The 22649-nt window shown below is 34.2% G+C and overlaps 1 protein-coding gene across 2 annotated transcripts in view; it reads left to right on the plus strand.

The window, feature by feature from the left end:
- LOC142337337 (glycine receptor subunit alpha-2-like) overlaps positions 1-22649 on the plus strand; it is a 74140-nt gene that overhangs the window by 886 nt on the left and 50605 nt on the right. Inside the window, exon 2 of one of the 2 annotated variants that reach the window (XM_075386551.1) lies at positions 522-607. In XM_075386551.1, the coding sequence (XP_075242666.1) occupies positions 522-607 (86 nt within the window). Of the gene's footprint in view, positions 1-521; positions 608-3415; positions 3996-22649 lie in introns of those variants that run through there. The other variant, XM_075386552.1, reaches the window with a different exon arrangement.

Below are 22649 nucleotides of genomic sequence, written 5' to 3' on the forward strand. Positions count from 1 at the left end.
GAACATTATGAAAGACTCAAATCATCATGTTCATCCTACTTTCAGAAAAAAAATGCTTTCTGGATTTATACTGAACATACTTGGCTAACAAAGTGCCCTTAGGTCTCTCTGATTCAGTACTGAATCGTCGATATACTATTGGAATATACTGATTCAGTAATGAAAGTCTCTGACACTCGGGTCCGGGTCATGAGAAAACATTTTGAGACTCGCTTTAAACACTGTTGAAAAATCAATTTTCCAAAGTCAATTCTTGCGTAAGTGAAGGCTGAAGAAAAATCTTAGTTGATTTTGGGGGCTTTTCTCGCAAAAATCATGGAAAAGAATCTCTAAAAGATTGCTGAATATGCATGTTCATGGTCCCAGGCGGAATACCGCACTTAGCCAGAGTTGATAATGCCAGCATAGATGTGAAACAACCATGTGTAACAAAACTGAAGCTTAAGATACACTTTTAGGTTCTAGTTATACGGTACCCACTTGGGTCGCAAAAAGAAGGAACAGACCTATTTAAGTTGCAGGCGGGAAGTTCCAGACTCAATTGCATACCTGACAGGGGTGTATTCCTGGGTCACCACACAGAGAAATTTCTCAGCTCACATACTAGGTCAGTTATTATTTGTATAAATTTTATATGTCAAGCAAGGATGATACAAAGAATCAAACTCATTCCCAAAAGATTTTTATTTACTTTGCCCTAAAAAATCTGCCATCTCTTAGATGTTTGCTATAGTGTATAATTTGAGGATTGATTAACTCAACAATCATAAGCATTTTTAGAAAGGAAACAAAATATGCAAATGGGTTTAATTGTGATTCGACAACGCTGTAAAAAAATATGTAAATTATGCAGTGATTGCTCATTTTTTGTTACAAGTTTCTGAAATATTTTATTACAATTTTTTTACTTAGGTATATTGACACAACTTATAATAGAAATATTTTCACAATTAATAATTACAATTCTCTTAACTGATGTAAAGTTTCACAAATAAATCTCAATCATTTACTACCTCAAACACCATTCAAATTTTAACGACTTGCATGATGGTGTCCCATTGTTTAAAACTAAAAAGTTTTAGCATGAGACTAAATTTTGTAGGATCGAATAATTTTATCACACAAAAAGTAAAATTCTTCATTATTGATAAGGAAATCCAAAATTACAGAAGTTGTAAAATATATTCATATAAATGCATGACGACAGAAATGAAATGAAAAACAAATTAAAGATGGAACCCTTCAAACAGTTCAATCTGAGAGTATAAAACATGAATAAATTGTCGGCAGTTTTTTAAAAGTTTGTTTACGGGGTAGCATTTTTTGAGTACTGTAAGTTTTTGGTTGTGAGCAGAATAAACTAAGTGCTCATTTGGGCACCAAAATAACTGTCCCAATCTTTTCAACTTTGGTTTGGACCATCCATATCATCCACACCACAGGTTATTTCATTTTACTTGACGTTACGAGCGTCTACCAGTAACAATTTTTGCGAGTTAATTTACTCACTTTTGAAACGAAACCTAATTCCACTTTTCCTATCTTAAAATATTGTATGTGTAAATGTGCTTACAAACTCTGGGGATGAAAAGGCGGTGCACTTAAAAGTAATTTCCGCCGCATAATACATGTTTATTGAAACCCAATCCGCAGAATTATTTTAATTATTTTTTATTTTATTTTCATTCTCTCAAGTAATTGTTGAGCTCATATTATGTTTTCAAGGATTGGAAGCAAAATTTTTCACAAAGGCGCCGAACTAGCTTTTATGTGAACCGGCTCTAAAAAACACTAGGTTTCACAAAGTAGCACCAAATAGAATTGACTGATAACCGAAACATAATCTACAAATAATCAAAGCATGAGAAATTAAGACAGGAAAAATTGAGGTAATATTCTGCAATTAATGATAAATATTTATTTGGAATAAAAATGAAGGATTTTCCTTTCTGCAATTAACTAGGTAGACTTATCTTTAATTTTCCTTTTTTTGGGAATTTTGTGGTCAATTTAGATGAATTCTATTTAGATGAATTCTGATGTGGAAAGTCATGTTGTAAATGTGGACATTTTTAGTACTTAAACAAATGTACTGGAACTCGAAATCTAAAACTTCATGCTCTCTTTGCAATAGACTCTTCCAAAAAAGATTGATGGTCTAAATTTTATTTTCCAGATTTGATTCACTTGAAAAAAGAAATTAAATTTTGTGAGATACCCTTACCGCCGAAGGTAATTACTAACCAGATTTCTGTGGAAGTATTTTCCTTTTTAGGCTAATTAATTGCCGTGAAGAAACTATATGAACGCAAATTAAGCGCTTTCAAAACTGGGCGTCAAAAGACGAGAGGGTGTTCGTTTTTTCGGTGCACCTGCACACACACAAAAAAACACACACACACATACATACATACAAACATACATACATACACACACACACATATATATATATATATATATATATATATATATTGTATATATATATATATATATATATATATATATATATATATATATATATATATATATGGAATTAAAAATAAACTTTCAACCCTAAGGGGGTGTAGATAATGAATGACTATATTTCTCTATTTTATGCAATTTAGGCAGTGATCTCGTAATCTAGAAATGAAGTTCTCCCATACAAGAGACAAATTTGAATGCAACTTTTTCGTGTACGTCATTTTTGCTTTTTGCCCCCTTCTGTACTGTGTCTATTTGGCCTAATCGTACGAGATCTACGTCCAGACTATCGTGCGTTCAAAGTTGCCTATGTCCAGACTATCGTGCGTCCAAAGTTGCCTATGTCCAGACTATCGTGCGTTCATTGGTGTTTCCAGACCGTGTAAATTTGACCCCCCCCCCTTGTGCGTTCATTTCGGTCTGGACATATCGACTTTCAGTCTGGCACCTTAACCTGGGTTGTATTTAACATCCCCAATTTCATTGAACTCTCCGCATTTTAGTCAACCCACAAGCTAGATATCTCTGCTGACAGTAAAAGCATTATTGGAATTTTTACTGGTATCAATATTTCTCAGCGGACCTCTCTTCTTTCCACAAGTTAAACTAATACTTCCTTTTGAGCTATAGAGATTACCTCAAAAAGAGGGTCTGGGTTTCCACTGTGAGCGGATTGTTGATTGGAGTGGGAGGAGTTTAGAGGTTAAATGTTCCGTTCCGAATTATAATCGCCTCCTTATCAAAATGTACCTCCATCACTATATTCACCTTTGCTCTCTATATCAATTCCCATTGAAGGAAACTAAAGATTTATATTCTTTCAGCTCAGTTTTCTTAACCTATTCGTATCTTATATTCGCATGGAATAGACTTTTGCAAACGTTTTTATAGTTGTTGCACACGAAAATTGAACAAGAGGTTTATTAATTTTTTTGCTCAACTTTTAAAGATTTTTTGACATCATATTTATTGCAAGTGATTGAAAAAATCAGCATCAGAAAGTGATGCCCAAAAAAAGACCTTGGATATATGTTGATAAATATTTCCTGCGAAAATCAATTTCAAACATACAATTGAAGGATTTTTTCTTAAAAAAAATCATTTTACTTACTGCCATGTTGACCTACAATTTATTTTAGTTCCTGAGGCTGTTCAAAGAAACAAGCTCCTTTTTTAATACTCGTGAAAAGCCTAACGCACCGTCTCGTACTTTTGCACCCTATTCACTGCATTCACCGCTTATCTTACATAATTTTGACACTTTTTTTTCAAAGCGGTGAATTTATGTAACTTCACCGCTAAATTCAACGGTGAAATTATGTAATTTCAACTCTATCAGGCGATAAAGTTCTTTTTCACCGCATTCACCTCCTGAATTTTGTAATTTCACCGCATTCAATGCTTATCTTACAAAATTTTTCGCATTCACCGCTTATCTTACATAATTTTGCGTTGTATGGCGGTGACACCTCGACCCGGGCTTTAACAATTTAGTAGAATACAAATTGGGAAATTCGGCTAATTAGTGTTAGGTAAGTTGACCTTTAATGTGTTCAGACTTTGATCAGTGTTTTGTTCATCCATTCATATATTTGTCATCTGCTGCTACAATTTCCTCCTCTTCTCTCCTTTGTTTACTTTTCCTCTGGCTCCTTCTTTTTCCTTCAGTCTTTGTTTTGAATTGATAAGGCCCTCTTGAAAACCTGTCAAAATCTCAGACCATTGTCAGATGAATTCTTAATCTTTGCTGAAATTCGATTAACTCAAAAAATTGATTTCACTGTCTCGGCATTCTCTGTAAAATATTGTAAATCGCTATTTTCTTATTTTTGATCATAAAAAATTATATAAATTTAGGGAAAATTTTGGATTAAAATTTTGGACGAATTTTTGAAACATGTGGGAAAAAATTTGGAAAAATTTGAGTTTTTGGAAAAAATTAAGATTAATTTTGGAAAAATTTGGGTAAATTTTTGAGGCCATCTGCGGTATAAATCAATGTGAGCATATTCTTTCACGTCTCTGTGTGAAATCAGCTGTCCTTTGTTTATCATTATTTACCCACAAACAAAAATGAAAGGGAACCCTAGCAGGGTAGAATTGATTTTGGGAATAGCAACTGAATAAAATATTTCAGCCAATAGGATCCATTTTCACTACTGAAAGAATAAAACTAAATTATTTCTGTTGTTTCCAAATCACAGTTTATGAAAATCACTTCTTTTTATTATTCCAAGTTTTTTTTATTCCGACAAGCACAGTGGCTTTCCCTGTTAATTTATTTTCTCTTAGTCTTACATTTAGTGGGATCGTTTTAATTAGCCTGGTTGTGTGGTGTTCAATATATTCCAAAATTCATTTTGTAACACAAAACAACAAACATTTTATTTATAAATTTAGAAATAGAATCTGACGAGGGAAACGCTGTACGCACCTTTTGGCAGTAAAACTTGATGTTTAAAATTGGATTAGCAAATTTTCTCAGATGATTTATCACTAGTTTCAAGCTCGGAGGCTTCAAACGAACAATTTATAATTGAAGCCAGCTACGATATTTTGATTGTTTTGCAGTTGGATTTTATAGTTTATGGTTATTTCTGTCTGCAACTCGACATTTTGCAAATTAGGTAGAGTTAATCAAGTTATTTTTCGTCAGGTTCTCAAAGGGGGATAAGAATATTAATTTTGTTTACTTGAAGTCTTTTGAAGTTTTAACACTGGGGTAATTTATTTGCACGTCAACAAAATTACTTTTATTCAGTTTTAAGGATATTGTCATTCAGCGACTTATTCTCATTCAGTGCTAAGGTGAGGTAAAAATTTCCCTTCATTTTCCCCCCTTAAATTAGCTCTGATACTCTTTTTTTTATAAAAAATGGAAAAGGTAGGCTTCGTTATTCGGGTTAAACCAGAAATCATAAATCTTCCTAGTCACACTATAATGTGTTTTTGTGCTATTGTAAACTTTTAATTCTATTTTTGTGATTTCTCCGAGAATTATACCCTATTTTGCGAACGATATTGTAAGTCAGTCTAGGGCACGCGTTATTCGACAAGTGTTTAGATTATGCTAACTTAAAGAAATTGGTTATATTCCCGGATACCATAGCCAGATAATGATAATTTCGTAGAAGCCCATCGATGAATCTACTATGGTCAATCAAACCGTTTTATTCTTGTTCTAGAATAGAAACTACTATAACTTTATTTTGAGCTCCTGTCCATCATACTATGATTGCCTTCGAATCATACAAATTTAACTTAGGGAAAAAAATTTTTGTTCTCTTGCTCCTGCCTTCTTTTCTGTAACTGCGATTCGTTCCTTGCATTATAATTTTTGCCTACAAAAGTGGTCTTAATCGCGTATTCTGTTGTTGAACATTGTAACCCTACGCCAACAACGAATTCTATACTGCTCTTCAACTATAAATAGGGAATATATCTGATTTTAGTTGTGTCTAACAGCAACAAAATGCGGAAAAATCACTGCTATTAGAAATCCTTTCTGCACTAAATGTTACTACACCGATGGACAGATTTTTTCAACGAAGTTATCATATTTACAGAATTCACCAATAAATTAATGACCTTAAAAAATTACTCAATTGTATCTGTTATAAATAATCCGAGCTTTTTTTTCCCATTCGTACTAGTGCAGTAAATTACGTAAATTGTACGTAAAATATTTTGAGGTCAAAATTAGGCATCATACTTTGTTCATCTGTTTTGACCAGCGTGTTCAATTTTATGTCTAGTATTCACTATCCCGCTTTGTGATCTACTATCGGTTCGTAACATTTAGTTGATGTAAACATCTCCATCATAAAATGCGGGTTACAGCTAGTGACAATACGTTGCCCTCTGTCTCACTACTGAAATAGATTTTGAATACAGGTTTTCGATCGTCTTGATTCCAGGGTTTATCACCGCACATGATACAATTTTCCTTTGCTTTTCAAATCTATTCTCCCAATTCATCTTCGGTAGAGCATTTATATCATGTCTCTCGCATTCCATTGTGCAGAAACTCCACCAATGGTTTCTTTTTATAAGGTTTGTATGGTCAAAACTGAACATGATCTGGTTGAAGGCCGAAAGCAGTGTTGTTTACTGTGTTCTCGCAATGTTCCCTTTGCAAAAAAGGCCCACTTAAATCGAATTCGCCACATTTCCGTCCTAAAAGAAGAGTCAGGTTTTTCCTAAATAAGCGTAATGCCTAAGCGGGTCTTTTTGTGAGATTCTGCGGGCTGTGCCATGTCGTACAGCAGATCATCAGCGTACAGGATTTTGAGTATCAAGTTTGCTTTTCGAAAGGATTTTGATTTCGCTTAGCAATTACGCTTTACAATTATCTAGACCTGATTTCATGCAGTGAAATAACTGACACTTTACGCCACTCTTTGCGAGATAAAAACTCAAGAGATGCAATTAGCAAACGCTAATTGGTAAGAAAAGATAATATTTCGGGATAAATAATACTAGACAATAATTTATGAAATATAACGTCTGTAATATGAATGGTTAATAATAATGATAGGATTATATATAACTTTTTCAATGGAAATCAAGGCGACGCAATCCCAAATGCAAGCATTTTGTTTCAAAACTATTTAATTTAATAAAGTGAGCAACTATATTGACATGAGCTTTGACAATTTATGAAGGTGTTTTTCGTGTGTGCTGATACCTTTGTACAAGGAACCTCGGTATTCGTGCTGTTATATTGGAAATATACTCCATATTTATCGCCTGTTTAATTATTTTTAAAGAGATAGTAATGAAAAGAGATAGCTGTCATGAAAATAGTTTCATTTGGCACCTGGTTTTCAGTTTCCTGGGTCGAATATGCACCAAAAAATTGGAGTTTCGGAAGCTCTCAGCAGAAAAATGTGACAATTAGGCCTTCAACTAAAACATGGCTTTGCCCGGATTTTTCTTCAATAAACGGTTAATCTTTTCACGAACGATTAAAAAAGCTTCTATAGAATTTTTTTGCAAAGCAACCAAATTTGTCACTTCCGACATTTTTTTTGGATGCAAGAATTCTTTGAATAAATGAGCGAATAAGAAAGCAGTATTGATATTGTGTGCTGTTGTGAAACTTAGTTAATCGTTTTAATATTGTGTAAACATTGAAAAAAAGCATCAATTGTCAAGTTTGAAAAAAATTATGAAAGTGAAGAATGATTAACATAAAGCAGCTGAATTTAACCTCGACTCTAACCTAAAAATAACCTAAAATCTTTAGTTCTCACTAAAAATTATGAAAGACTAAGCAATTTTCCAAGACCACGCAATATTTTGGATATTCCAGAATCAATTCTACAACTTCCAAGATCTTAGCAACAACATCTTGCCTGGTATTCCAAGTCGTTCCTTCTCGAAAACACTCGAAAAACATTCGAAAACACTCGAATACATTCAAACATCCATTTGTATCTGATTCTCCAGGAAAAAAAGTCTGTGCCATTTTGTTTGCACTATGCATTGAACAAACGCTTCTATTCAACCTTATCAATGAATTATGTTGGGATGGGGAACGTGCTTAGGACATTTTTGATTGTGTACCATTAAAGAAAAACTAAATTTGATTCGTTTTGTTTTGCTTGTTTTGTTGCTATAAAAGGTTTTGAGAAGTCGACTGCTTCCGTCAGGTTTTGAAAATGATTGTGATTCTGTTTTGCCGGCTTTTTCCTCGAAGTCGATCAAAAGTCAACTTGTCCTCGACATCTCCGGCCCCAATTGCAGGATTGCAAAAGTGAATAATACTGTTGGAGTAAGTGTTGAATCATCCATCCAGCTGAATAATGAAACAAATTCAAAAAAGGGTAGTGGAAATACAAGGGTACAAACTTAATCGGGTGATTTGTAAAAAAGAGTCACCTAAAGTAATAACGGAATTACAAAACGAAATAACCAAAATTGTCAAATGAGAGCCAAGGGGTTTGAGACGAACCTCTAAGAAAAAAAATCAATAAAATGTTCAGATGAGTTTGATCGATAAGACTTCGCCAAAAAACACAATCGTTGGAAATTGGAAAGCGTAATTTTTAATATAAGCAAAGTAATTGGGAATGTAGTTCAAAGTAATGGGGAATAAAACAAGGTAACACTTATGAAAGCGTATGAGACCAAATGTTTGCAAGCAATTGCTACAATGACGGTTTCACAATGAAATTATTTGAATTGATGCAAAATGAATAATAAGTTATGTTGTCGATATATTGCTAAGTTTGAGATCCACTGCATTTTTCATCGGAGAACTTATGGATTCGAAATTTAGTGAGGAAACAATTTGCTCAACTTTACGACGGGCCTAATGCGCTCACCACTGGGTGTTTTCAGTTTGACTGATCGAATGATCCCATCATCTCCAGGAAAAACTTGCGTTACTCTGGCAACAGGCCACAGACCTCGGGGGGCTGAATTCCTCAAGGATCTATACTATGTCGCCGACTTTCAGGTTTTTTGAACTTTTGTTCCATTTGGAACGAAATTGATGGCCTGGAAGGTACTCGCGCAGAAATCGATTCCAGAAGTGAGCAGCTAATTGATGTGATGTACGCCAAGCTTACGAAATGGCCTTTTCGTCTCCAATAAAAACGACAGGAGACAAATTGACCGGAAACCTATCTAGAAGAAAGTGGTTCGGCGTAAGAGGTAAAGGATCGTTTATATCACTTGATACGTTTGTTAAGGGCCTAGGGTTCATATTTAATTCTATCTCACACGTAACTGTACATAATATTTCATCGGTAAGAGTTCGTGACCCGATGACTTTGTAGAGAGACAGTTTAAAAATCTATTCTAATCGCCACCAAATTCCACCGAAATGCGGGGCCGCTAGAGGGTTGAGCTTCCATTGGATTTCGACTTTCATAAGGTGCAATTTCGCCGCAAATGATTTTGACGCTTTCAGGTTGGCAATGCTGGACTTGAGGCTGTTTTTCGAACCAACAAATGACTTTGCGCAGTCTGAAATAAATGTATTGGGTTTTCCTCTCCGGCTGACAAAACGTGTTCTGAAATTAATTGCTGAGTCGGTGATAAGGTGATTTGAGATCTCGAGATGGACTGGTCTGAAAACTAGACATGTAAATATTAGTACGTAACGACTAAACAAGTTGCCTTTGTTCTTAACAGGAAACAGTCCAATGAAATCAAATCCAGTTGTTTCGAAGACAAATTGATTGCATTTAGGCAACCTTTCCAGAGCCAAATCTGCCAATTTGGGAAATCTAATGTTTTGGATCATTCGGCGACATGGACGACAGTGTCTAATGGTTTGTTTTACTACCGCTCGACACCGAAGTATCCAGTAATACTCCATTAGAATATTCCTACTTTGTTCGGGACCACAGTGACATAAAAGCTCATGTGTATGTTGTATCAACAATCTTGTGGCAGTGTTGTTGCCGTCAAGTATCAGCGGATAACGAGAAATCACCAGAAGACTTTTTGACAAATGGCCTCTCGCTCTTAGTTGGTGGTTTTTGTCTAAGAACGGGGACAGATGTTTTAGTCTGCTAGAGCTGGATATATCATCACTTTTATTCAAAGCACAGAATTCTGCTTGGAAATATTGTTTCTGGGTTGTTTGAATCATATGCAGATACGCTTTAGTGTAGTGGCCTAACTCAATTTCCTTACTTAGCTTCTTGCATTTATCGGCGAAGAAGAAACAAAAGGCTATTAACCGCATTAGTCTGTTCCAACTGCTGAATCTGTTCAAATCGACAACAGTTTCTGTTAACGGTACTGTGGAAGGAAAATATACCATCTTCACATACTGCGATTGCAGAATATCTTATTTGGGCCAGTGGGATCTAAGTTTATTCAAAAACTATGATCCGGAAATCCAGCGAGACTCCGATATCACTTTGTAAACACTCTAACCTCGGGTTCTGTCTGATGGGTTGGCTGCCAATGGAATGTACCTCCAATCAAAAGGAGATGAGACATCCTGAATTAGCAACAAAATTTCTGTGGCGCATTTCTGATGTTCGAAACCAATAGAGAACAGTTGTGCGGTCAGACCAAAATATGGTTTCGGCGATATCTATATTTTGTAGTTCCTTAACGAATTGTGCAAGTTGAGCACCATACACGGCTTCTTGCAATTCCAAATTCGGAATTGTCATCTTTTTCAGGGGCTATTCGAGCTTTCCCTATAACGAATCTAACGGCAATTGACTGATCGGAGTACTCAACCCTGATATAAGAGACGGCTGACAGAGCAAATTCGGAAGCATCAGTAAATGTAGGAAGTTGAACTGACAGGACAGGTTTGTCCAGAAAGTAGTTTCTGGGGATTTGTAGATCCTTGAAGTTGGGGATTTCTTCCCTTAAACTGACAAAATTGTGAAAATTTTGAACGAGAACTGGCGTATCCCATTTCGGTCCTTCATTCCAAGCAGCCTGTAAAACTTTCCGGAGTCGAATGCTTAAAGGAGCAATAAATCCAAGTGGATCAAATAGGGACGCTGTTAATCTCAGTAGCTTTCTCAGAGTTATGACATCAGTTATTTTGATTTTTCGGAAAAGCTTAGTTTTTCATGTAGCAATCAGTTATTGGATTACACGGTAACCCAAGTACATTTTGATTTTGAGGCTAAAGTTTTAATGGGTCCAATCTTATGGCAGGTTCTACAGTTTCGAGGAACTCAGAACTGTTAGAATTCTTTTTGGTAAGGTTGAAACCTCCTCTTGATAAGGTTTATCTTATTTAACGTAGTATCCTTTGTGCCTTTTCTACCGAGTTAGTAGCATCATAGAGGTCGTCCATGTTGACGTTGCGTTCAGTGTATTTGATGACATCTGGAAACTGTTCACAATTGTCACGAGCCATTTTTCTCAGTGCATATGATGCAATGCAAGGCGAGTCCGTAGCGCCAAATTACGGTGTACTCATATGTATCAACGCGACCATCATTAATCCAGAGAAAACGCAGAAATTTTCGATTTTCAGGAGTTAATTGCAGAATAATGCCGGTGAGGTTACTTAGCAGATCTGGTCCTTTCAGTAAGTTCGAGTTCAATGACTGACCTTGAAAAATTGAATTGCAGAATAATGCCGGTGAGGTTACTTAGCAGATCTGGTCCTTCCAGTAAGTTCGAGTTCAATGACTGACCTTGAAAAACACTTGACGCATTGGCTACACGCCGCATTTTACCCGGTTTGTTCTCGTTGACTACTGGATGTGAGGTAGGAAAGAAGCAATCGAATCCAAGTCATCGGTGTCAGAATCAACTTTAGTGACATATCCGTTTAGCGGATCCTTCTCAAGCGTTTCTTCGTAATTTTTTTTCAGCTGTGAGTTTTTTGAAAGTTCGTCGTTCAATTGGTAAAGTTACTTCTTAGCCAGCAATCTGTTTTTGGGAAGTTTTTGCATTTGGGACGTTTTGCATTTGAGTTATGTTGGGATGGGGAGCGTGCTTAGGACTGTTTGGTTGTGTACTATTAAAGTAAAAATACAATTGATTCGTTCTGTTTCGCTTGTTTTGTTGCTATAAAAGGTTTTGAGAAGTCGACTGCTTCCGTCAGGTTTTGAAAATGATTGTGTTTTTGTTTTGCCGGTTTTTTCTCGAAGTTGATCAAAAGTCAACTTGTCCTTGACAAACGTCTTTTAGTGCTTGAATTTCTCATTCGTCTTAATAAGTATAATCACTAAATATCCAAAGGAACTTTCAGAAAATTTGTTTTCCATTGTGAAATGGGACCATTGTGTGAGGCCCGAATGAGCTCATATTGCTGAACACAAGGACCCTAATCTTTTTGGAGAATGAGGTCGGTCCTTACAGTTTTTTTTGGATTTTTAGATGAGCACTCACAGGAAACACATCAATATCTGGATCCTTCGTTTCATTCAAATGTTCTTCGTTCTCACTCTTTTCGTTTTTGTACTTCTCCAAGGTCTCAGAGGCATTTTAATTGACATTCTACTGTTGGTGATTATCAAGCAAATCCACGCAAGAGTTTGTATTTGCTGCAAAGAAACATTAGCTCAACGCAAAGCTATTCAAAAGTCTTTTCAGAGTTCTCTGTCTCACGTGTTCTTTTACTAGGATATTGAGGGTCAACAGGTTGGGATGTGCGCTATATTTTCTGGTGTTGTTTTTCTCTATTATATGAGGTGAAATAAAACTTCTTATTATTGCTTTCGCTATTTGAACATCCCTCAAACATTTTATGAAAAAAATCTTTTTTTTTACTACTATGGTTTTAAAAATTTCAAAAAAGTGCAGGCAACGCAAAAACTTTTGAATTGAAAGTTGCTACCCCAATGTGTGATCCCTGCTTGTTTTAAATTGGAACATGGAGGCTCGGTAATTTGTGTTTGCACATAATGATGCCACCCCACTCATCCAAGATTTGGCTTTTTTATCTAGCAAATGAGGATCACTAAATGAATTGAATAACGCGTCATTATAGGGACGAATATACCTGTCACTAGCGAGACTAGGAAACAAGACCAACAAAACTCAGTGTCTATCTATATTTAAAAAAAAACTTAGTCAAAATAGCATCAAATAAAACCTAAAATTAAAAATTCACTTAAACTTCATAAGAAAAGATATGGGACCTGTCTTTATAGAAAATGATTATCTTGTAAGAAAAAAAAAGAAACCGGCGCAGTTAAAAAATACACTTATACTTTTAAAAATCAACTAATTTCAAAGTCATGAAAACCATCAGTTATCAAACAAAAGCACTAAAAATGTTCATTTACACCTCCAGAGCTCCGAAACAAACAATTAAAATAATGAATTCTGTGCATATAAAGGAACACCAAAGACAGATATAGAAAACTCCATTAATTTTGCATGAATACGGTGTCAAATTTCCGGAAACATCCAAAAGTAAAAAAAGTTATGAAAACCCGTATCTTTAAAGCCTAAAACCCCTATTTAAAAGATAAGTCTTCAATGAGTCCTATATTCTAAATTTCATTTATATTCATTTGAAAAAAGATGCAGTTTTTTTGTGAAGACTGCGCTGCAAGGTGAAATAAATAAGATGAAAAGCGCCAATCCAAAGCCCGAAAAACCAATAAATTTTTTTTCGAAAAATACTTTTTTTCAAAAAGTCATTACAAGTAATAGTTTTTAAATTACAAGTGTTGAATAGATAAACTTGCATCGACCTATAAAGCCAATTTATCCTACCATTAGGAAAGACTAAGTCAAAGGACTACAAAATAACAACGAGTACAGGCAAAAATAGAAATTTCACAAACAAAATTATTTATACGCATTTTATTAAGTCAAACATATCTTAAAGCATTTCAATGATGTTACTACAATATATGTCCGTTGGCCCTCAAAAGCCCGTCAATTTTATCAACACATAATAATAAATATTTGTTTTGAAAACATTCTAGCCTGTAACTGACTTAAAAAAAATCAGAAGAGTTAAGCATAATTGTTTTATTCTCCCTGAAAATATTTAATTTAAAAGTCACGAAAACCCTATAGCAATTAATGGAGATTATTAAAGAGCTTCATTTATTTATCCAAAAGAAGCCAATGAGACCTGTTCTCATCCAGAACGTAATTTGCCTACCAAAAACCAAACAATTTACAACACAAAAAATCGAAAACGATGACTAAGCTGTTGTTATCATATTCTATTCACCAAAACAAAACCAATCGCACTTTCCTTCAACAGCATTTTTTTTGTTATTAGTTATTACTTGGATTATATGAAGAGACAATAAAAACGATGCGCGAAAAGAGAAATTGTCCAAAATTCAAAAAATTAAAACTAGTGTCAAAGCCAGTGTCAATTGAAAACTAGTGTCAAAGCCAAAAGAATCAAAAAGTAAAAGACGAAAACCCAACGAAAACTACAATTTATTTCATTTTAGAGGAAACCACAACTCTCTATTCTTTCTTTCTTCCCCCCCCCCCTCTCTCTCTCCGCTGATACTGAGCTGCAAGGTGACAAAAAAATCAGCAGATCTCAAAAAATCGCCATTTCTGAAAAAAAACATATTTGAAAAAATGATTAATTACTGTCAGCTTTCAACTGAGAAATATCGCAATTGTTTAAATTGTAGCGACCTAGGTAACAAATTAAGACTGTTATTAGTAAGCTTATGTTAGGAGACAACGGAATGACAACAAATACTGGCACAAATAAGAGTTTCCTAAGCTATTTTTTTAAAAAAAACAGCTAGAAAAATGGAGTTTTATGGTGAAATTGTTATCTAATTTTACTGGCACTTGTTTTCATGCAAAAATGACCGATCAATAATTGATCTTTGATTTGAATTTTTCGGATATTCAATTAAATTAAGAAACAAAAACGCATTAGATTTTCAAAAAACAGCACCCCATTACAATCCGAATAATTGTCGGCTTTTAAAGATATTTGACCGAATCAAAGCTAGACCTGCTATTGCTGCCTGTCACTTAACACACAACTCTTCAAAAAGTATGCGAAATATCTATTTTGACAAAATTATTCTAAGTATCTATAAAAATGATCATTTTTGACAATTGTCGAGGTATATCAGTAGAATATCAATTGGAATAGTCTTAACGCATTAAATAATTTCACTAATGTCTCCATAGATAGCGTTATAGACGTTTGATTTAGTCGTGAGGTTCTAAAAAAAACCAGAATTCCTGGGCAATACTCAAGTATTGATTAAAAAATCACGAAAACTTTGTCGGAGCCAAAAAACTATAACTATAACTCCGTTAGTCAATAGGCTTCGATAGAATGTAAATGGAAGCCTCTCCAAAATTGATCCTTTGAAGGCAAATGGTCCTCACCGTGATTGCAAAAAAAGTGCCAATGTTTTTTATAAAGGAAGGAGCCAAGAACTCATTCCGATTTGTTTTCATCCTGAAAATAAACGATTAGAACAGAACTGGCTCTTATAACCACTTTACGGCTGTTAGAAAACTAAATGCTGGAAATAATTGCGCAACAAGTTTCTGGGCAAACGAAAGTTTCGTTGTATCAAAATACATTTTTAACAGATATTTATTCAAATTTGCAAAATACCGCCAAGTTAACCGGAGGCAGAAATAGCCCTAATCTGAGTTAGTGAAGATTCTATCGCCAGTTTCTATGTCTGCCCGAACCAAAATTTTGAACATTGTTGGCTGAAAAGACATAAACGGTCACATTTTTCATGAAAGTGCCGAATTTTCATTTAACCAACCACAGTTTCAGCCGAACGAGAGTCAATTCAACAATTCTCTTTTATACTTAAACTTGTTCAAAGAGGTTTCGGCAACATTTTCATCACTTATAAAAATATAAAAAATTGTATTTTGAGAAAAGATAAACAAAAAGGAACAAAACAGCGCAAGTGAAGCTATCGTCCACAAAATTTTGGAATCTGCGTCACTCCTCGGAAAAAGCAAAATTTAACAGAATCTTTTTAATTTGAAAATTTACGCTTGGCAAGTTTTCTAATGATTCCCTTCACAACTTTCTACGATTAATAAACCAATCGGCGAAAACTGACCGAACAAAAAACTCAGTTAAGCATATATTTCCTCCCAAACTGCAAAACTTTTCTGAAATATAAAGGATTATCATTATTAGTTTCTTTACGAGAATGTCCTCATACAATTACCTTCTTCTATTTTCAGCTGCTAAGTCGAAAAACTGATTGATCTCATATATCTCAAATTTTCTTCAAAAATATCAGTTGAAATGGAAAATATGTTATCTTTTATTGCTTTTCCTTTGTTTTGTTTCTGGATAGAATTTTTGGGTTTTAAAAAATAAAAATTGATCAAAATCTCATTTCACGCACGCTTAGGGTATGCAACTTATTTATGGAGATTTTTTCGAACTATCAGCGCAAATGGGACCATAATCTGTCATTATTACTAATTTTTGCGAAAAAATATGTGCGAATAAAGGGGGGGGGGTGGCCATTGAGGATTCCTATTGTCGGTTACTAAAGAGTTATTTCTAAATGTGATCAAGCTACTCTTTAATTCAATGAAACTGTCGTTCAGATTTCTTTCTGTTTTTAACGAAGAAATTTTTTTACGAAAAAAAATGATTTTCAAAGATTTCCTTCCTATTGCGGGCAATCCCTTTTTGAAATTTCTTGGTCATTATTTGGAAGGCAGCTCACTATTAAAAGTATGCTGAAACAGTTAAAAGGTATTTAGGCTTTGCTTTTTTATAATTAAGTGATTTGACCATACTTGAATGAGTCTTTGTTTGACTAAATTATTTGTAAAAACTGAGTTTCGATTAAATTCCTATTTTCATTTGAAATTGAATATTGCGGGGGCTAAAAAAAGTTATTCAGATGTTTCTTATAAGCATACATGCGGATAGCTAGTTAGGAGAAGTATTATCAGCCAGCTAAGTCCAGACCGGCCGGCTGAAGCCAGAAATCACCCCAATTCAACCCCCCCCCCCCCCTGATTCGTCAAAATGGCCAGACTGTCATCTGTGGAGACGGATCAGTGAAGAATTTGACTTCAAACGAAAGTCCACAATAACGCCTTGTCCGTCTCAAGAATCTCTAATCTGTAAATCCAGCCATAATTCAGACAGATTTGGTTAATTCATTTTGTTGAGATTTATGCGGCAAAATTAGTGACAAGAAATTTGAAGATCAATTTCAACCGTCTATCACAAATTTTACCTGCTCTTGATATTCGCAGTTTCTTTTCAATTTCCTATTTTGTGGGTAGGATTCGTTTTTGTAATGGTTAACTTTCGTTGCTTGTTGATTTTGATTTATTGGGTAATTATGTGAGGTTGTCAATTTTTTGAAGGAAAAACGTCATAGAACGAGGAGAATATTGATTAAAAAATGGGGACTTCATAAAATGACTTTATAAATTGAGAATACATTGACATCCGTGAAAAATCAGCGAAACAAATTTTTGTGGCTTACTTTTCTAATTCATTTTTGACATCTATGAAAAAGAACAGGATGTTCATGGTGAAAAGTTGTCCATTTTTTGTTCACCTCCATTAGTGGACAAAACAGTTACGGTTTCAATGAAGAGAAATCAATTAAATATCATCTGTTTTCTTTATCATATACATACGCCCGCCTGAACACAATTTAATTTGTGTTTCAATTAGTATTTGGAACAAAGTCAACAAAAACTTATAAAAATGTTGGCCAGCTTAAATTGTGCTGTTTTCGGTCAAGTTCAAGATTAATTTGCAATTCCTTACTGTCTTTCTTCAAATAAGGTTATCATCTGCCGAAAGAGAAACTTAGCAGAATTCATTTTTCTTTTTGTTGCATCTTGGAGTCATTATAATTTATAGAGCTGGAGTGAGACTTCATCAAAACAGTTATTATAAAAACGTTAGTCAAATTATTATATCCTCTAGTTATAATCTATTCCAAGTCACCCTTTTACCAAACCTGGACACCAACATCAGTATTAGTTGGTTGTTTCGACCCCACTTGAGGGGGAGGAACTATATGCTGAAATGGGTTTTTTTGTTCAGTTTTTTTATTGACCGATCGATATAAATCATCGTAGAGAGTTGCGAGTTGTGAGTCGTATCATTAAGAAGCTCGCCCAGCGTAGAATATGGAATTATTTTTTTAAATTTCGTTTTCTAGAGCAAGTTATCGTGGTTTAAATTTTTGTGAATATCAGACCGATTTGCGTTATTTTTATTCAAAATTCGGCCTTTTTCATAAAAAATTGCCCAAAATAGGTTCTTTAGTCCACTTTGATTAAAATTGCCGGAAGCAAACACACACCCAAGGAACAACTAACACAACCTTTGCGGATTAAAAAGGGGAGCTAGTCCTACTTCCAATTCCCTTGAGAGTAGTCTGTATTTAACATTTTGTCGTTCTTTGCTAACTTTACTCTATGATTATCAAAAACGCAGTATTCATTTTTGATTTGTTTACAAAAAAAATATATAAATCTATATTATTTGAAACAATTAAGTGTTTTGAACAGAAGAACAGCAAAACAAGGCTGGTTTTGGTCCAATCTTGGAATGATACAATCCAAATATAATTCGGATTGTAATCAGACCGTATTTTTTAAAAAAAATTCTTTGTTTGTTAAATAACGAACAGAGCAAATCAAATCAAAGCTCATTGTTGTTAGATTCAATTGGCTTCTTAAGCAGTTCCAAATTAAAACAACTAGTTTCCTTAATCGATGGATTATTGTCGTTTTGTCTTTTAAAAACGTAAGATTGAGTTTACTGAGCTTTGATACTATTTTCTCATAATTTGGTCAATTTGTAGCTTATTGTCAGCAGCGAAAAAATGATTCTACTTCATCATCTTTCTACAAAAAAAATTTAAAAAGTAAATCTTCTTGGTGGTTTTTCGCATTGAATTATGGTTTTTTTGGCTCCGATACTACTAGAGTTCACTTTTGTTTGTTTTTAGTCATTGGCCAATTTTCAATTTGTTTTCCTCGTTTGACACCTTCTCACACGAATAACAGCTGAAATATACCTCATTAGCTTTCAAAATAAGGCCCAAATGAACATTTGAACGTCTTTAATGGCGTAGATTTTTCTTGACGGCTTCGACACCCCTTTCTTGAAGAATTTATTGAATTTTGTACATTTGTCTTCAACTGTCAATTTCACGTTGTCTTCTCAGTGGTATAAAATTTTGTGGATGAAGAAAGGTCCCATTGGATTTTTATTGAGGATTAACGGCGCCTATGTTTCGATTTGAGTAGATAGATGATGGATTTCATGACTTTGAAAACTATTGTTTTCCGAAGTAAAAAATTTTTTTAACATCACAAATTTGTTCTTTTTTGTCTAATTGCCACACAGTGTCGTAAATTACAGCTGACAAATGACATTATTGCTTTCAAGGGAAGGTGCTAGTGTACAAAATTTAATGTTTCAAATGAGTCTTTGACACTGTTTTGAAATAATTTTTAATTTTTGTCTATATTTGACAATCCTTCTGTAGACGTAAGACACATTCCGGATAATGACAGGTCTCGAGCGCTTCTCTGGACGAATAAACGAACTTATTTAATGTTTCTTTTCATAGCTAATGGCTTTCTTGACTTCAAAATTATTTGTTTTCGAAAATAATAGAGTAACACTTAGTGTTGCCCCTTTTTTCGACACCTTGTTTCGACCCCACTTGAGGGGGAGGAACTATATGCTGAAATGGGTTTTTTTGTTCAGTTTTTTTATTGACCGATCGATATAAATCATCGTAGAGAGTTGCGAGTTGTGAGTCGTATCATTAAGAAGCTCGCCCAGCGTAGAATATGGAATTATTTTTTTAAATTTCGTTTTCTAGAGCAAGTTATCGTGGTTTAAATTTTTGTGAATATCAGACCGATTTGACATTTATTCAAAATTCGGCCTTTTTCATAAAAAATTGCCCAAAATAGGTTCTTTAGTCCACTTTGATTAAAATTGCCGGAAGCAAACACACACCCAAGGAACAACTAACACAACCTTTGCGGATTAAAAAGGGGAGCTAGTCCTACTTCCAATTCCCTTGAGAGTAGTCTGTATTTAACATTTTGTCGTTCTTTGCTAACTTTACTCTATGATTATCAAAAACGCAGTATTCATTTTTGATTTGTTTACAAAAAAAATATATAAATCTATATTATTTGAAACAATTAAGTGTTTTGAACAGAAGAACAGCAAAAACAAGGCTGGTTTTGGTCCAATCTTGGAATGATACAATCCAAATATAATTCGGATTGTAATCAGACCGTATTTTTTAAAAAAAATTCTTTGTTTGTTAAATAACGAACAGAGCAAATCAAATCAAAGCTCATTGTTGTTAGATTCAATTGGCTTCTTAAGCAGTTCCAAATTAAAACAACTAGTTTCCCTAATCGATGGATTATTGTCGTTTTGTCTTTTAAAAACGTAAGATTGAGTTTACTGAGCTTTGATACTATTTTCTCATAATTTGGTCAATTTGTAGCTTATTGTCAGCAGCGAAAAAATGATTCTACTTCATCATCTTTCTACAAAAAAAATTTAAAAAGTAAATCTTCTTGGTGGTTTTTCGCATTGAATTATGGTTTTTTTGGCTCCGATACTACTAGAGTTCACTTTTGTTTGTTTTTAGTCATTGGCCAATTTTCAATTTGTTTTCCTCGTTTGACACCTTCTCACACGAATAACAGCTGAAATATACCTCATTAGCTTTCAAAATAAGGCCCAAATGAACATTTGAACGTCTTTAATGGCGTAGATTTTTCTTGACGGCTTCGACACCCCTTTCTTGAAGAATTTATTGAATTTTGTACATTTGTCTTCAACTGTCAATTTCCCGTTGTCTACTCAGTGGTATAAAATTTTGTGGATGAAGAAAGGTCCCATTGGATTTTTATGGAGGATTAACGGTGCCTATGTTTCGATTTGAGTAGATAGATGATGGATTTCATGACTTTGAAAACTATTGTTTTCCGAAGTAAAAAATTTTTTTAACATCACAAATTTGTTCTTTTTTGTCTAATTGCCACACAGTGTCGTAAATTACAGCTGACAAATGACATTATTGCTTTCAAGGGAAGGTGCTAGTGTACAAAATTTAATGTTTCAAATGAGTCTTTGACACTGTTTTGAAATAATTTTTAATTTTTGTCTATATTTGACAATCCTTCTGTAGACGTAAGACACATTCCGGATAATGACAGGTCTCGAGCGCTTCTCTGGACGAATAAACGAACTTATTTAATGTTTCTTTTCATAGCTAATGGCTTTCTTGACTTCAAAATTATTTGTTTTCGAAAATAATAGAGTAACACTTAGTGTTGCCCCTTTTTTGCTCTTTTTTGTCTACTAGTTACCTGTTCTCATTAATGAGAGGTGGCACACCACACTATTGTCGTTTGAGGAGGGCTCAATGGAACAATTTTTGAGGGGCAAAAAATGGCTTTACGGCTTCGACTGCATTTTCTCGCAAGTTACATTTGAATTTTTGTTTGTTGTCTCTATTTGTTGTTCTTTTGGTAACTGCATAGAAAATTGAAAAGTGACAGGTCTTAATGCCCTCTCTTAGAAGCGTCTTTGATCATAAACAATTTGATGGTTTAAATCACTATCTAAGGGTTTTGTTTACTCTGATATTTTTAAAAACATTTGCCAATTATTTAACTTTTGTGTTTTTTGTTCTTTTTGTCCAATTATTAGCGAGCCTTAATATGGAGTGGTCCAATATTTTTTCTAGTGAAATATTTTTTTTGTTTCGTTTCAGTTTTTTAACGCCTTTTTGGCCTTGCTGAATGTTTTTCTAAGTGAACAAATTTTTGGTCGTAATTATTGTTTGTTGTTACTGTTGTTTGATTTTGTTGTTTGTCTTGAATTGCTTTCCTCATAACGGCTGATCTAATCAATCTAATACGGCATTTGTTTTCCACTGAGTTAATTGCGTTGGATTCATTCCTTTTGTTAATACAATTTGTTTGGATGATGCTTCAGTTTTTGGGGAATTTTTCTATCTAATGCTCATTTAGGAGACATTTATGCCAAAAATGTGGCTGAGCGGGGTCGTAAGTTTATGCCTAAACGGAAATTACCGAGCCTCAATGTTATAGTTTTAGATCACTGCTATCTAATGAACATTACCAGAACTTATGCATAGTGTAATTTAATTAACTTTTCATATTTCAAATTTTCGGTTTCTCACTTTTTTGAGTGAAAAGTGTCAATTAAATATGGTGGTTTGATTTTAACTTAAATGCTCTAATATTTTACTCTGTTTGAACAGACAGCAATTCCTGAGTTGTCACTTTGTTATCCTCGTTTGTCAAATAACAGTTCAAATATTACTACATTGGCGTTCAAAATAAGGCCCGATTGAACATTTCAAAGTCTTTAATGGCCCTGTTGGAATTATGGTTTTAACGGCTTCTCAAAGAAAATAATGAAGTTTGTAATTTTGTCTTCAACTGCCAATTTCACGTTGTCTTCTCAGTGCTAAATTTTTTCCTGGTTGAAGAAAGGTCTCATTGGATTTTTATGGAGGGTTAAAGGAGCCTATGTTCCGATTTGAGTAGATAGCTGATGAGTTTCATAAATTTGAAAACAAATTTGAAAACCTTTTAACTTCGAAGTTTTGTTCTTTTTTGTCCTTTTGTTCCCTAGTCTGATTAAATACAGCTCACACATGACATTATTATTTTCAAGGGAAGGTGCAGGTGTACAAAATCTGGTGTTTTAAAGGAGTTCGTTATGAATTCACTGTCTTTGACGATGTTTTTTG

The sequence above is a fragment of the Convolutriloba macropyga genome, chromosome 3 (assembly GCF_964194025.1).
Source record: "Convolutriloba macropyga chromosome 3, txConMacr16.3, whole genome shotgun sequence".
In the NCBI taxonomy this organism is placed as follows: Eukaryota; Metazoa; Xenacoelomorpha; order Acoela; family Convolutidae; genus Convolutriloba; species Convolutriloba macropyga.